The sequence below is a fragment of the Microchirus variegatus genome, assembly GCF_963457635.1.
Source record: "Microchirus variegatus genome assembly, chromosome: 11".
Lineage (NCBI taxonomy): Eukaryota > Metazoa > Chordata > Actinopteri > Pleuronectiformes > Soleidae > Microchirus > Microchirus variegatus.
The window spans coordinates 20,533,430-20,550,166 of record NC_139812.1 but is presented as its reverse complement, the minus strand read 5'-3'; the positions used below and the strand labels follow the sequence as shown (position 1 = coordinate 20,550,166).

At 45.1% G+C, this 16,737-nt stretch overlaps 1 protein-coding gene across 6 annotated transcripts in view; it reads right to left on the bottom strand.

Annotated features, from left to right (window-relative positions):
• Nucleotides 1–16,737, bottom strand: part of LOC310933661 (transcription factor COE3) — a gene marked incomplete at its 3' end in the record, with an annotated part of 72,720 nt that overhangs the window by 25,247 nt on the left and 30,736 nt on the right. For 3 of the 6 annotated variants that reach the window (XM_083897196.1, XM_083897197.1, XM_083897199.1), the window contains exons 7-8: nt 4,677–4,758; nt 2,371–2,512 (exon numbers count right to left, since the gene is read on the bottom strand). In XM_083897196.1, coding sequence (XP_083753322.1) covers nt 2,371–2,512; nt 4,677–4,758 — 224 coding nt within the window. The remainder of the gene's footprint in view (nt 1–2,370; nt 2,513–4,676; nt 4,759–16,737) is intronic. The other 3 variants (XM_083897198.1, XM_083897200.1, XM_083897201.1) reach the window with 1 other exon arrangement.

The window sequence follows — 16,737 nt, the reverse complement described above, 5'->3', positions numbered from 1 at the left end:
AAGAATGTGTTGCTAATTTAAAGCACGCTGTCTGTCTGTCTGCTCGTCGTCTGGCCATTTGTTCCCTGATTTGTTGCACGAATGCGGTCAGTGAAGCGGGAAAGCTACAAAATCTACAGAAAGCTACAAAATGTTGAAGTTTAAAGGTGAATTTATGTAATAGATCTAAAGCAACTGGCCATAAAATCCTAATTCTAATATGTCACAGAGACTCAGGAATAATGTTCATATAACAAACTGAACTCACCAACGACGACAGTACAGCCAAAATATTTGCATTAAAAAATTATATTTTGCAGACTGCAAATCATGTTTAGTCAGTAGAGACTTAGCTGCCGAGCAACCACGGATTGCCAGTTACGTCAGAAAACGAATCCTAAAAGACCTCAGTGTTTTGAATTTGAATGTAGTAACTGTTTTTTTGGCCACAGTCTTACATATGGCACCTTTAAAGACAGGATATAAAGTTTATTTCCTCATTTTTTTGGACATAAAACTATATATATTTTCCCCCCCCTAATGCCTTCATTTTGACTTTCCCTACTCCTCTTTGCATCCATTAATTCCTAGTTGTCAGAGTGCGACGCGATGGAAGGAAGATAAAGCATTTTTTTTCTTCTGTGTCACACCCTCTTGTTTATTAAAGGTGAGTCAAACAAAGCGAGCGAACGTTTGTTGACGCATGTTCAATTAGTTTTGTTATGGAGCCGAGTGTGGGAGCAGAAGGAGACGACGGAAAAAAGAAAAAAAGAAAGAAAAAAAAGAAGAAGATGTTAATGGTTAAGCAGAGGGAAGGCGTATTAAAAGTTATTAGACGACGACATGTTCAACTGGGTGGTTGACAATAGCTTCTTTTCTTGTTTTTTTTGTTTTTTTACGCGGCGTCACTCTGCTGCTTTGAAGAGTGTGGTGAAGAGAGGAAGAAAAGGATGGGTTGGGGTAACCTGTAAAGAACACAAGCTCACTCTCTCTCACACATACACACACACACACATACACACAACACTGATGGTCTCAGGGGAGCGGGGGAACATGGAGGCGAGGGCTCAACCTCTTTAATTGCTCTCCTCATTAAGAAACCGGTTGCTAGGCGATCCACACCTATCGTGTCATAAACGTGAAACACACAAACAGAACGTCAGTGAACATAATGACTTTGGTGCTCCGGGCAGGACTTTAATTATTTGATTTTGTTCTCCAGTAGAGGAGTCATTAATAAAGACAAAAACAAATAGATTAGCTTTTCCCCCACTAGGACTGGAGAGCACTGAGATATATTAATTGTCTAGTCCTTTTTTTTTTTTTTTTTTTTTCTTTTCTCCCCTAATTTTTTTTATTAGTCGTTGTTGTATTAAACATTACATTTGCTTTTGGTGATAGAACCATTAATGCCCATTAATGTGTAGAGGAGCTTGTTTTAGTCAGTGGTGTATATAAACTGTTTGCCCAGCCATAATTGGCTCTTGAAATCTGAAGATAAGCAATTTGCACAATTGGCCCAAGTCAGTTCACCGCCTTTTCTTTTTCTTTTTTCCACTCTTCCTTCTTATTCTTACAATGTTTCAGCTGTGTGTGTGCGCTCCCATCTGCAACTGGAGGCCACGCGGGTCATAAGGTTATGTTTAGTGCATTTTACTTTTTGGATTTCCCATGGTTTGGTGGTCCTTCTTTTCTCTCCTTTTTTTTTTTTGGCTGAGCAGGCAATCAGTCTATCATATGGAATCAGTTGGAGGAAAAACAGTAAGTTCTGTTTTTCTCATAGCTAACCCCCCCCTCCCCCCCACCACCCACACCACCCCTTCACTTCCACACACACACACACACACACTTTCTCTCGCTCTCCTTCCTCCCCCTGTTTCAGCTCTCTCTCACAGCTCAAATCTGCAGAGCCCAATGACAGGAAATTGACCTCACAGCCAAATTCTTAGGCAATTTGATCATGTTTCACATTGGCTTTTAGGACAAATGTAGGTGCATTAGGAGACTGGAAGTAATAAAACTTTTTTCCCTGGCTCCCTAAATCATGAATGAGCTCTGAGTATAATCATTATAATCACCAGTTATATCAAAAATAAACCATAGATACACTCAATGTACACTTTTTTCCCACATATGAAAGAGCAGTGACTACGAGAGAGGCAAAAAAAAGTGATGGATGAACAAAAAGTGACTAAAAGCCATCTATGATAGGTGTGTGGTGTGTTAAAAAAAGTGACTAAAAAAAGTGATGGAGGAAGAAAAAAGTGACTAAAAGCCATCTACGATAGGTGTGTGGTGTGTTAAAAAAAAAAAAAAAAAGTGAGGATGATCTAAAAGAAACTACGACAAAAAAGGAGCGTAGCAAATCATAGGATGTAAAAATGTGCCTACCATACTCCACATAAGGAGGCGTACCTTCTGAAGGGTCGAGTCTGCGAGCCCTTCGCCCGTGCTTGGAGTTGTTGTGTACGAACATGTTGTCGGAGACCGCCAGCACGTGGCCGTCCACATTGACGGTCGTCGATACGACAACCTGCAGTGGGAGTAAACGTAGAAAACATGTAATTAAGCGTGTTGTTAGAAACAGCAGACAGGAATGGCACGTTCACGGCGGGGGGGGGGGGCGGGGTGTTTTTTGGGGAAGTTTTCGGCATGTTTCGGGGGTCGGTGCCTGTGTTGGTATCGATCGCTGTTCTCTTTGCACGTATCGCATTACAAGTCCAACCCGGGCATCTCCCCCCGCCATTTTGTTTCTCTGCCCCTGAGTGTCTCGCATTTGTGTACAGCTAATTGACTTTTCAATCACTAAAATACCATTTCCGTTTTTTGCACCCACTCTGCCGACATGTCATCATAGCCCAAGCTCAGGATTATTGATCAGGCCCGTTCTGTCTATTTGAGGACGGAAGGACCTCCCTTTTAAAGTATTACTGGAGTCATTACCAACTGAACCATATTCCATCCCCATCACTCAACAAACATTTTACCAGGATCCGATTCCAAGCCACACTCCCCGCGTTTCATAATGCTTATTTTTGTTGTTGTTTTCCTCGGCCACCGCATCTCGGGCCGCGTGTGAATGGTCAAAGTGTTTCTGCACCGGAAACAGAGAGCGCCTCTCAGGTTTGCTTTGCCGGTGAGTGACCTCGGTGTAGCAGTGGAATTTAGGGGGGGGGGGGTGCTTTTTTTTTTTTTTACTTTTTTTTTTTCTGGGGTAGGTTTGGGAAAGGTGGAGGAGAGGAGGGGGGGGGGGGGGGGGTTGCAGAGAAGGGGAAGTGAAAGAGCTCCATTCTTGTGAGCAGGTTCAGAGCTGGGCCAAGCTGAGGATGATGGATTGGGCCCTCTCTGGCCTCCAGCTGGTTTTTGGGGGTAATAAGTGGAGTGGAAGGCATGCAGAATACACAGCTTTGGCCGGAGAAACACCTATGGTTGAGCATCTGGGAAATCTATTTAGAAAGAATATGGCATACTAACTGTTGGACAAGGAACATAAAAAAAAAAGTCCACCCCCCCACCCTCTTAAGAAAAAAAAAAAAATCTGGTTGTTTTAGACATTTTAGTGAGATGACACAACTTAGTTCTTGCATTCTTTCTGACACACAGGAGTGAGAGGTGAGAGCCCTTGGTGGCTGTCATGCATCAGTCCACATTCACCCTGAGGGAAGATGTGAAGAGGCAGGGGAGGTCTGATGGTGGTGACATCAGGACGGGGACACCCTGTCTCGTCTGTTTCATGTCTGGGCTTCCTCCTGGAGGATGCTGCCTTGTGTGTGTCTATCACAGAGACCCCGGTGGCTTGTCAGTGACGGGGGTGCCCTCCTGTAGTTTGTCAGTATCCTGATAGGACAAATCACACTAAACTCTCGCTCTCTCACCTTGACCTAGTGGGGGCTGCTTGCGGTGAGAATGTCTGGCAAGGATGGATGGATGGTTGGATAAATGGATCAGCGCGGGAGGGGAGGGTGGAGGTGGGGGGGGGATTCAATAATTTCAAGGCTCAACTACTTGACACATTAGAAGCGAGAGGGTTAAAGAAGCAGTAAAAGTGCTCAACGGTCATGTCCTTTCAGTGTAAATCGCCGCTTTTTTTTTAGTGAGCCCGCAGTAATGATGGTTTTCAGATGGCTTTTACGCTGGGCCTGTGCGGGGAGAGAAATGCATGTGTGACTTTAAGTGCATGCATATGTGGGTAAGAATGAGAAGAGGGATATAGAGAAAGCAAATATATGCGCTCCTCGCGTGAATGTGCATGCATCACACATGTGCGTGTGTGCGTGCGTGCGTGCCTGCGCATATGTGTACATAAGAAGGTATGCGTTTCCGCTGCCAGACAGATTCTGAGTTAACACTGTTGTTACATGTGGTCGGATCGTCCTCCCCTCTGCGCTGAGGCTCTGAAAGCTGTCAGGATCCGAAACACAATTGATGGCACTCTTAAATCCATATCCTTATTTATGTCAGATGGTACGCCCTAATAAATATTCTGTCCGGAGCATACAGGACACAAAACACCACATTCTCTTGTTCCCTGTTTTTTTTTTTTTTTTTTTTTTTTAAAGCCTCCTTCCGTGCCAATAACAGAATTGTGTACATATGTGATTGAGTCTAAAAGGTGCCTTTATACACTTGTGAGTATGTGTTTCATCAGGAGAAAGGGGGACAGTGAGAGTGTGAAGTGTGAAATAGATTTCAGTCACCTGGAATCTGCGCATGTCTCGTGGGTTCCCTGCATTCTTCAGACAGTTCTGATTGCACTTGAGAAAGAACTTTAGGAAGAATCTGAAAGAGAGCAAGGAGGGGGGAAAAAAACCGTTAAGCACACCTGATCGCACAGCTGCAAAAGTGATGAAATACTTAAATAAGAACTCTCGCTCCCACATCCGATCCATTCACACTCAGTCGCCAGAGAAACGAGCGTGACGTTCCACATTCTGGGCAAAGTCACTTGGTGTTTATTATTCCCTCAAAGCCAAGAGCATCAGTCTCTTTGTCATCTCTTTTCCCCTCACCTGAGTTCACGGGTCTTTCCCAACACCCATCTGCCACTAACATACAGGAAGTCACTTGATATTCCACCCACCTCTTTAATCCCAGGACACCCCCTGTGCAATTAAAGTTCTCCTGTTCAATAGGGAAGCAAATGAGGCCCACCTGTGACCAGGTCTTGTTTGAAGAGCATCAGGGATAAAGGACCTAACAAGGTGAGAGCGCGCCACAAAACTTATAGTCCTGTCAGGCAATTAGGCGGACACTCCTGGGACTACCGTATGCCACACACACACACACACACATACACATAACGCACACACACACACACCCATGCACTTGTGGGTGGGTGAGGCAATTATGCCACAAATTACAACCTGGCTAATCGTCTCTGAACAAATGTCACGTCTGAGTGAGATCTGGGCTTGGTTAGTTCGTGGGCTGCCTTTCTCCGGCACGCTCGTCTTCCTTCGCCCTCGCTGCCTAAATTTGCTGATAAACCCCCCCCCCCTCTCGAATTGAGAGTCTGTATGCGTAAGACGCGGCCTCTCGCAGACATAAAATAGTTAAAGAGGGGAAGATTAACAGCGAGGCCCGAAAGATAAAAATGTCTCAGATGTAGCCTATTGTGTGAAAAAAAGAGAAAAAAAAAATCCGCCCCAGAATAAACAATGAAATCGACTTGTTGTTTCTGCAAATTCTCCCCACAGAATCATGACTGATTGTGCCTTTGCTCGCCCTGATTCATTATAAACACCACGCTGTGATATTTATTTTTTCATCACATCGCACTACTGGCATTACTATATGCAACACTGTGGTTTCCATTGTAAGACTCAACCCTTGGCTCACTGTGAATCACTGCAACTCATTGGATTACCATAGATTGCACCAGAGATTGCACGGCCATTTCATTCCGCTAAATACAGTGGCTTGTGTGGCCTGCAATGCGAGGAACGCTTTCACAACACTTAAGACTTCAGCGTTCACCCAGTGGGATCGCGGCCCAGGCCATAAATCAGAGTCTGAAATGACCCCCTCTAACCCTGGCCACATTAACACATGCACCGGTCATTTAGAAGCGTTCTTCGATAGACTCCCATACCTCGTGCCTCGCCGAGGGCCCAGGAGGGAGACGAGAGGTGAGAAAATATTTCCCCCCCCCCCCCGCATCCAAGGAGCTTTGGCTCGGACATCAATAAAAGGCGTTTTAACCCATGCCAGAATGCTGATTGCCTGTCGGTGTGTGGTGAGGCCATAAAAAACCTGACTTGTCATTAGTGCATTTCACTTGATTGTGTTCGCCGTGTTTTCGGGGTTGCATCTGTTGGCTGATCATCAAAATGACCATTATGTACTCTAATTCCCTGACCCTGTTTTTATTTCCCCAAAGAGTCATAATGTAGAGCAGCAGACATCTGCGGAAAGCAGACCTGAAATACGACTTTTATTTGTCTGTCGCCTCTCATACAGATTGGGCAAGGCACGGTGTGTGTGTGTGTGTGTGTGTGTCTACACGTGTGTGTGTGTGTGTGTGTGCGCGCGTCACCCATTGGTAGACAATTTACTGTTTGTCAACGCGGGAGATAGAACACATTTCCCCGGCAATACGTCGACTTCATAAAAGAAGCACATTACTTTCCAGAGTTAGTCTCGTCTCCCTTTTCTTGGGCGACTTTAATGCCTTTTCACGCGCCCGCTCCTGTTACAGTGAAACCCAAAGTTAAGCAACAATAAACCCAGAGAAACAGAGTGCCCACGCTATCATAAAGTAGCTGCTTTATGTTTACTGTTATGAAAGCAATTAAGCACAGTTTCCTCTGCTAAAAAGATAAGCTTAATTTTCATCGTCCACAGCAGTGGCAGTGCTATAGCATCCATTACATTTGAGTTGGTTAAGATTCTCCGTGAGCGCGGTGCAAATTGGTCCTTGGTGAAAAGGGGAGCAATTAAGACGAGGCCCCTCTCTCTCTGTTTTACTTCTTAAATATCTACAGAAGTTTGTGCTGGTGTTTTGGCACGCACTGAGACAAAAGGAGGTTGTTTAATTGTTTTTTAATGGGATATCAAGTCGTCGCTGCCATTAGATGTTGGCAATGGAGGGCAAAGGGGGATAGAGAGAAAGAATGAACTGCAATTAGGTTTGATTAAAGCTATCCTTCTCAATAATCAGCTGTTCTGACAGGACAGGGGGACCCTGGTGGCCGCTGAGATGGAGGAAGGTGTTGAGTGATATTAAGGCCAATGAAGGGGATATTAACATGGCTAATTAAAGCTCTTCCAAAGCCGGGAGAGGAGGCTCTCAGTGGACCGCACTGGATGAAATAATCGGCCAAGGCAGCTATCAGTTGGAGGAGAGAGAGGGAGAGAGAGAGAGGGAGAACGGGAAGGGGTGGGGTGGAGTCCATCTGAGGGAATGGGGGAGTAGAGGCAAGGATAGTAGGAGGCGTAAAGGAAAACTATGAAGTGTGAAGAAAGACAAAGAGGAAGACATCGACAGGCCTATATAGAGAAAAGACTTCCAGGGCAGCCACGGAAGCTCATTTTGACATCAACTCTTTCTGTCTGCGATGCCCCAAGTCTGCCAGTATAACTAAGACCTGACATTGGCTTTTATCTCCGACAGGCAGTCATACAGGTCCACAAATCAACGCTAAAACAATCCTGCTCGTGCCTCGTGGTCTGCGGCAATTAATACGATTCTCCTGTAGTACCTCCATGCTCGCCCACTGCCGAAGCTACTAATCATGCCATAATGATTTCTCTCCCTCTGGTCAAAGGGGAAATAGATTGTCTCTTTAGTAATGCAGCAGCTCTCTGCGCCTTCCACTCCCTGGCTTCACAGACCCGGTAATTGAGGAGAAAAAGGCCGACTTTGGCACTTTGACTGATTTGAGGGCTGCTACACCCTCTTATCTTTACTCTGATCATTTTAGGCTGACACTCAAAGGAAGACCCATCGCCCTAATTCAAGCTCACCCTCTACCATCATCAAACAGAGCTGGAAGAGAGGGAAAAAAAAGAGAGAGGGTGGGGGGGGACAAACAGACGAGGTGAGGAAGGTCTGCTCTCATTTAAATGGCCAACTTAATTGCTGGGTTGATGTCACTCATGCATAAATGTCCATGCCTTTGATTTGAGTGAAGAGGGCAAATAAGGATAATGTTGTGTTATTAAGAAGGCTGCATCGACTCATGCAGGCCTGTCTTGTCCGTATCATTCACACGTGTTTTTCTTCCCCATTCATTTTCAGATTGTGTTTTAAATGACGTCGAGGTTAATTTCCTCTGTGAGAGTCCATATATTTTTTTTTTGTCCACCTTAATGCTACACCTTGTCGACGTTTGCACAAAAGAGCTTCCCCAACATTTATTTAGGCCCGTTACACAATACGCTGACAGATGGCCACAGTGTCTGCAAGAGTCAGGTATTGACAAGTCTAAGCTCCTGATTGGTGCCCCGGCACTAATGACTAGCATGCAGTGTCCACAGCCGGCAGCCATGACAGTGAGGTCATCCGTTGCGAGGGCGGTGAGTATCGATCACCGAGCAGCTCCAGCCCATCAGGCCCCAGCTGCCTCCCAGACTCAATGGGCCCCTGTTATAGGAGCCCTGTAAGAAAACGGCTCCCAACACCAGACTACAATCTGCTGACACCAGATCTCTACGCTGAGATAGTAGTACACGGGTCAATAGCATATCGGATTTCCAAAACGCCGGGGTCTTAATGTCAAGCCTCCTGCCTTCCCTACCTACTGCTCCAGTTATTAGGCACTCCACTGAACTGCTTTCAGATCCCTGTTGTGACAAGCGCGAGCAGGTAAAATGAGAAATAGAGACACTTATAGATCTTAATCTTTGCCAACACTTATTTATGCAACTGAGTGGGCTTGGATATATATGCCAGTTTAGTCCCCGGGAGGCCCACCGGAGCTGAGCCGCGCGGCCATTTCTGCCGTATTCCGGCTCGCCGCTGTCTTCTCTCGTCAAGCAGAGCTGTTTTTCTCGCCTTAGCCGAAGTAAACCACAGCACATTAACAATATTTGCTCTACCCCTGTACAAGCACCGAGGGACCAGACCCACAGATCCTATCACTTCTTTATCAGGGAACAAGTGCCTCACTATCCAACCTTATTGGGTTTGGGAGATTAACCCCTTCCACTCACGGGGGGCTCCTGCCCATTTCCTCCGAGAGCAGCCAGGCAGATGTCACTGTGATTATTATTGTTCGACATCAAATATCCCAACTACATGTCTCCGGGAATTTATTGAGTATTTCCACAGCCCTATATTTGGTTTTTATTTCTTTATTTTCTTGCTCTGCTGCTATTGTCGGTTCATTTTGTTGTTTCATATTTCATATTTTTTTGTGAGCAGAGCGCGTGTGTGTGTGTGTGTGTGTCACAAATTATTTATGTGCTTCCTCCTGCACCCTAAGATGTAGCTGTGTCCCTCCATTCATCCCTCTTTACCCACTCGTCCACCACCCCCCCCCCCCCTTTCTCTCTAATGGGCAGAGTGGCATTGACATTATTTCACTTGAGGATCCCTCACTCTGTCAATCCCTCTTCATTTACTCCATGGCTACAGGACTCATTATGGTATCTCTTCCTCCTCCTCCTCCTCCTGTACTCTCACTCATTTTCCTCACCTTCTGTCTCGCTCACTCTCCAGCTTCTTTCTCTCTCTCTCTCCGGACACTGTTAGTTTCTTACTTAAGAGAATCGCTCGTCTTCACAAATGGTTTCACGTCAAACCCACTCCCAGCTAGCCCCCTCTGATTCCCTTCAGGCTTTGGCACAGGTTTACTGTAACAGATTAGACGAAGACTCTGAGCTCCTGCTAACTATCCATCACTTGCTAACCGTGTGGACTAAGGCTGTATGCTTTATGCAGCTTTTAGCTCCAGCCTGCCACATAGTGCATGTTTAGCCCCGAGCTTTCTCTCTGCCTCTCCCAGCCCCTTCACATCCAGATACTGCTGAGGCTGTGTACTGTTGCACGCTGTTCTTTGTTTTACTCCAAATACGGCTTCTCTCTCTCCCTCTTTCTCCGTCTCTCTCTCTCTCTCTCTCTTTCTCTCTCTACCAGGACTTTGAACACAATATAATAAGACACAAAGCATAAATAATTCCCGCGTTGTTTTGTCTTGCGCGGCCGTGTTGTAAAAACGAATCAAACACGGGTTTGCTGCTGTCGAGACAACATCAGCCAAACTCGTCGGAGTTCATAAATATTATTGAATCATCACCAGGGCCATAAAACTCATATGATGATGATTACTGATAATGATTATGACAGCCTCAACGATGTCAGTCATAAGGCTGCTGACATTAGGAAAATAATCACGTACATCAACAATACAGTTCTGGGGGAATATTTACTCGGCTCTACCAGCTGGACGGCGCTGGGGCATCTCTAGGTTGTTTTTGCGCAGGGAGGGAGAAATGTGGTGCTTTGATTACTGGTCAGCATTGGAGCTCGGGGGCCTTGAGGAAATACCAGTCAGCACCTCGCTGCACTAGTGAGATGGAAGATAAGCATATGTCGGAGTCTTGAGTGAATAGTTGTATTTAGGGTGTTGGGAACGCGGGGGTGGGGGGGGGGGGGTTCTGGACGGCGCTACAATGAGAGCCATACAGCGCCGCGGTCACTCCCGTGGCACCTTGGAGTGATCAGATCCAGGCGGGCTGTAAAGGAACGCAGCTGTACGGCGAAGGCCAGCAGGGGGGTATGTGGGGGGGGGGGGGGAGGTATTTGGGTGTTTGACCGTTTACCGACAGCCAATGCGGGATCCAGCGTCTAATTTGCATGTGCAACATATAGGTCGGCGAGTCGGTGGTGTTTTTTTTTTTTTTTTTTACGCCGTCTGTCCAAGCATGCGAGTGTATTTCTACATCATATTATTACTTATGTATAATACATACATCTAAAGTGGCTGTCAGGACTGGTCAGTCATCATAAAACATGAGGGAAGCCACTCTGACATGGCCGCCACATTAACGTGTTCTCAGAAGAGGATAGAGGAGGGTAAAAAAAAAAAAAAGAAACACACACACCCACTGTGGACTGTCATGTAGGCAGGAGAAGGGAGGGGGGGGGGGGGGATAGAGACGGAAAGACAGAGAGCAGGTCGGTGCTTAAAGCTAACAGGTAACCTTTCTGTGCACCTAGGACAAAGGCAGGAGGAAAAAGAAAATGTCAAATTAAGAGAGGCCAGGCAGAGAGACGTGGCTGCCATATTTGTGTGAAAGCCCAGTGCTGTTGGCAGCAGAGATGGCTGCTTTCTGATTCATCTGGGGCCGTATGGCAAAGCTTTGTCAGTCTGTGCGAGGTATAAATAATTCAGGGTGAGAGATGGCAATTACAGGGCCCTGCACAACCAAAATGAATATTTTATAAGGACTAAAACTGCCCTGGAATGAATCACACACATGGAGTCACACACACACACACACACACACATACACACACGAGCGTAAGTGAATGTGTGCACACACACACGTGCGCGCGCGTGCGCGGACACACACAAAGGTAGCACATATGAACCCTTAGCATTGCTGTTGTATTGTTGACAATATAACTATTATATAAACCCCTGCATTGTGGGTTAATAATTTTTAATATGCTTGCATGTGCAGTTTCTCTCAATATTTGGTTAAGGGTGAGGGAGCGTGTTCGGATCCCTTGTTCTGTTTTGTTAGTCGCTTATGGGAACTAAATGTATTTAGAGCCACAAAGCAAATACATCTGCATACACTTCTTCTTATTAAACTGTTGAGTAGATCATCTGAATCCCGGGAGCAGGGGAAATAGAAATTAAAGGCAGAGAAAGAAAAAAAAGAAAAGAAGTAATGATAATAAAAAGTGCTGTCAAAATATAGTAAAGATTTCCACAAAAAGCAGTCTCTTGAGACTTCTTCTTTTTCTTTTTTTTTTACTTTTGACCACTGTAAATATGGTCTTTGTATGTGAGCAATGGAAGGAGGGGAGTGGTGGTGGTGGTGGTGGTGGGGACAGAGAGAGAGGACAAAATGCTAATGGGAAAAGATTAAACCAAAAAGCCGCCTGGAGCATTTACCTCTAAAGGGTTTTGTCTGTCAGGTTTCCTGCAAAAACTCTGTCTTTATAATTCTGAGACAAAAAATAACATTGTTCCCCGGGTCCCGAGGAGCGCTGCGGCTCGGTTTGAATGGCCATTGTGTGGCCCAAGCTAATGATACCTTAGCTTTTGTGAGAGGGAGGCCAGGTAGGTCTGTGACATCAGCGCCACACAAGTGCTCCTCTGTCCGGATGTTTAGGGAAGGATTTCGCCCCCGGTGGGAAACAGGTAAAGAGAATAAACAGCTCTTGTTTTGAACGCTCCCCTCCTGAGAAAAAAAATACACTTAAAATAGCTAATTTCGTACATTTAAGTAATTATCTAATTGTTATTATTATTATTATTATTATAATTATTATTAATCTACATTTATTTCCTAAACCGTTTCCCTTTTTTTTTGTCACATTTCAGCATCAGCGTAGGTGTTTTATTGTCAGTCTAAAGGGAAGATGGCAACCCTCAGAGGGGGAAGAGAGACCCCAAGCATGAAGACACACATCGCATGTGTTGGGGGGGGGGGGGAAAGTGACAGCGAGGCAAATGCTAAGAGAAAGCTGCTTCCTTATCCGCCGCCGCCGCTGCCACGCGCGCGCTGTTAGCGAACGCGGGCTAGCCGCTGTTGAAGGCAGCTGACAAGAACCCGTAGCGTGGCGTGTCTCGTCGCCCCGTTTGTGAGTTTTCAAAGGAGTGTGATTTTGCAAATAACATGAGTCTCTGGGCATAGACCGGGCATGTAAGTGCGGTGAATAAAAGCCCCCCTGCTCTGCCGAGGGAAACCCTTACTTGTCAGCTCAGTTCTTTGTCAGGAACCTGACAGATAAATAGACAGTGTTTTGCCGCTCACTCCTCCTGCCTTATGTACACACACACACACACATACGCTCGTGTGTGTGTGTGTGTGTGTGCTTCCACATACAGGTTGACTTGCTTTAGGGGAGGAATTTGTTGAAAGACACCCCGCCGCTTCTCAGGGCAATGACTGAAAATATTGTGGGCCACTTCAGACAGCCTCAAATAACAAACAATGGGGGTTGATGTGTAACCAGATAAAGCACAGATCGAATAGCCGGGTGCCCGAGCGCCACTACGGGGCTTATTTTTCATGCAAATTACTACTAATGAGCTTCCTGAAATCTGACTAATTATATCAAAGTGATTTCTTTAATTAGTTTGTAATAATTCCGCGCATAAACATCATAGTAAACAGATTAAGCTATATAAAAATACCAATTTGTCACACTTTATATGAGACGCCGGCGCAGCCCGACGCTAATCTCGCGTCTCCAAAATGTCAACGCAAACATTTATTAAAGAATCAAATGTTGCGCGTACTTTGGGGAGTGTTTGGCAACGGTGGGGAGAGCATATATATATATATATATATATATCGCATCTGCATGCATGTAGTTGTCACGGTTTCTCCACAATTAATGCTCTCATATATGAAGACGCCTCTAAATGAATAAAGAAACATAATGAAGTGAGCGTAATGACTTATACATACATAATTGGCGAGCGAGCGAGAGAGAGAGAGTGAATAATTTAATATAAGAATATAAAATACAACATAATTAAAAGTCATAAATTAGCGCACGACTATCTAACTCAAACAGAGCTGCTGCTGCTGTTGTTTTAAATCCGACGTCGCGCGATAACGGACTTCGCGTCAAAATCCCGACACCTATTTGAAAAAAAAAAATAACAGGCAACTTTGCAACGCGCCAAAAAAAAGGGCGAAAGATAAGACATTGCGTTTATCTAGCACTTTGCACCTCTTGTTAATCCGACGTTCCTCGAGCCCCCTTAAGAGTAAAAAAAAATAAATAAATACATATCTAATACACTACCAGTCACAAGAGAACTCGCACACGACTACCGATCTTTCTGATACCCTCAATCTGCACTGAGATGGATTAAACATTCAATTTGTTACTTGCCAGACTACCACCTAGGTTCACCACTTACCATACAAATGGAAAACACGCTAGTAATCTATTAGCCTGCCCGGCCTGACACTGTATTATGTTGTATTTGTATTATATTTACTTCAGGGAAATTACGATTCAAGTCATATTTATCTTCATGTGGAAATGTGTGTCTAAATGGAAATCACCTATAGTGTGAGGGTGGATGCAGAGCAATACTAATGTGATCCATGAACCGTGCGATTTAGTCACCCTCTATGGATGCACTATGGGCTGATTCTACATATCAAACATGGCCCCCCGCCCCCCTGTTAAAGCCAGAACCCACAGCCCCCGATGCTGTTTGATAATTATTACGCTTACATTACAACACAAGACCTTGCCTGTGGAGCTGGAAGAGCCACCCCACACGCCCGCCCGCCCGCCCCCCCTTGCTTTTTTTTCCCTTATAAACACACACATACACGCGTGCACGCGCATGCACGTGCACACTCTTTGTCATATACAGTAGTAAACAGCTTCGCGGTAAGCTGTTTGCACTTCACTGCCCGCTCTAGGAAATAAAAACAAAGAGCAAATTGGGGGTTTTTGCGTCTCAGTGAATAAATAAGGTTGTTTTACTCACAGAATCCATTACCTTTTAAAACACGTGCCTAATGCGTTGAGCCTTTTCATTTTACAAACAAAGCCTAAATTAGGAATTAAACACTTTGGTATTTAGATAACGGCATTAGCTTTATGCCATCAATGTGCAAAAGTTGGACAGCGTCCATATCGTTCCCATGCTTCCTTTGTTACGTAAATTGCAATATTAATCCTGGCTCAAACCAAGGTACTGTAGCTTTTATGCAGCACACTTGAATTATGCTATTGAAGTAATTGATAGTGATTCAGTCATTGAAGGTACTAATCCCATGATTCAGTTCATCTCTCTCAGTGCCATTTACCTCCAGATGTTTAGAGTTTGGGGTAATCAATAAAGAGGGAATAAAGATTGGCATTCACAATACTCCCCTTGACAAGCTCCAGCCGAATGTTTGTCAAGCAAATTAAACACACTTAGACTTTTCACCTGCTCCTACAACGACACCACATATGGCCGTGAAGTTAAAAATAAGAAACTGTGCATACATTACCATGCATAATGCACAACTCCCTCCATTTAATATGCAAATTTTGTAAAATATTACTGAATACCTTCTGTTCGGAATGAATAAATTTGAATTGCAATTAGAATAATCTTGTATAATTAATGAAAACTGTCAATTTTGGTTCCGAAGTAATTTGATTAGCATGTTGATAGGACACTTATCAAGTTCAGTAAACTGTTAGATTAAGAAGATGAAAAAAAAAAGGAAAAAAAAAAGGAGAGAGATTCTAAGGATATTTTTCTCAACGGCTCTGACATTTTCCCTTGGCATTGTAAACAAAGACAGTAGCTGGCAAACTTCCTGAATCGAGGGGCGAGGGAGGGAGGGAGAGAGGGAGGGAGGGAGGGAGGAAGAGAAAAAGAGAAATGGAGACGAGGACAGAGATAGAGAGCCTCTTGAGATAATCTGTGAATCTCAGTCCGCAGATGAAAAGGAGTCTATCGTCGAGGCTCCTGAGTGAGCCACTCATCTCTGCCCTCTGCTCTCCAGCTAAGCCCAACTTTATGGGATTTATCTCGCGGAGCATTTGTAGTTTCTCACATCACATGATGAGGATGAAGTTTAAAAACAGCTCCTCTAAATGTTTCCGCGGCTAGAAATGTATAGAGTTCTCAGCTCACAATAAAAGAAAAAAAAAGAAAGAAATACCACAGACAACTGATCCCCGCGCCGCAATTCATCTGAGAATAGCTATCTATTAGCGATCAACAAATTGATGTACGCCATTGTTGTAGCGTGTACGAAACGCAACCATCTGCACTGTCTACAGATGAACAGAGCGAGTGACCTCCTTTTCCCCTCTCTTTCTCTGCTCATTAGCTACCCTGAACCTCTCTCTCTCTCTCTCTCTCTCTCTCTCTCTCCTGCTTTCAGTTTTCAAACCCCCAAATGAGACCTAAATCGCTTGCAATACAGGTTAGCTGGAGGAAGGTGGAGGGAGGGTTGGGGTGGTGGGGGGGGGGGGGTTGCAAACATCTGTCGCACTAGGTACCCGCCACGCAGCTCGGGGTATCTCTGCGAGGAACTTTGGGGATGTTTAATTCATAAACGCTGTCCATCCATGTAAACCTCCTGATTTCATAATGACTAACTCTTGGTGGTTTAATTAATTTAATAATGCCTTTCAGAAGCCATAATGAAAGGGGTCTCTGAAGTGGTGCATTAATTAGCCCGGGCGCCCGACGCCGCCGTAGCCCTGTCAGACCTGGTGGCTGTCAAAAAGCGGGGAGGGGGGGGGGGGCAAGGCGGGGAGGACGGGCACAGCTGCCGTTCCTGGGGGTCAGAGGTCGTGCCAATCACGCTCCTCCCGCACTTTAATGACTCATAATTTGTGTCTAGTATACACATGTATTCGGGTCAACCTGTGGTCATGTCCATAATTCTCTCCCCTTGCTAGGGCTACATGCAAAACAACTACAGGAGCGACAAGGTAGTTACATTCCCGGTAATAAGCGGCGGCACGGCCGCATTATGTTTGCTGCTTGTATTTACATGAGAAAGTACAATCCGTCGGCGCTCTATAAGCTTGAGCCACGTATTGTCTACTACAGGGCTACGTGGACGCTATACGTGAGTCGATATTGATGATTGTTG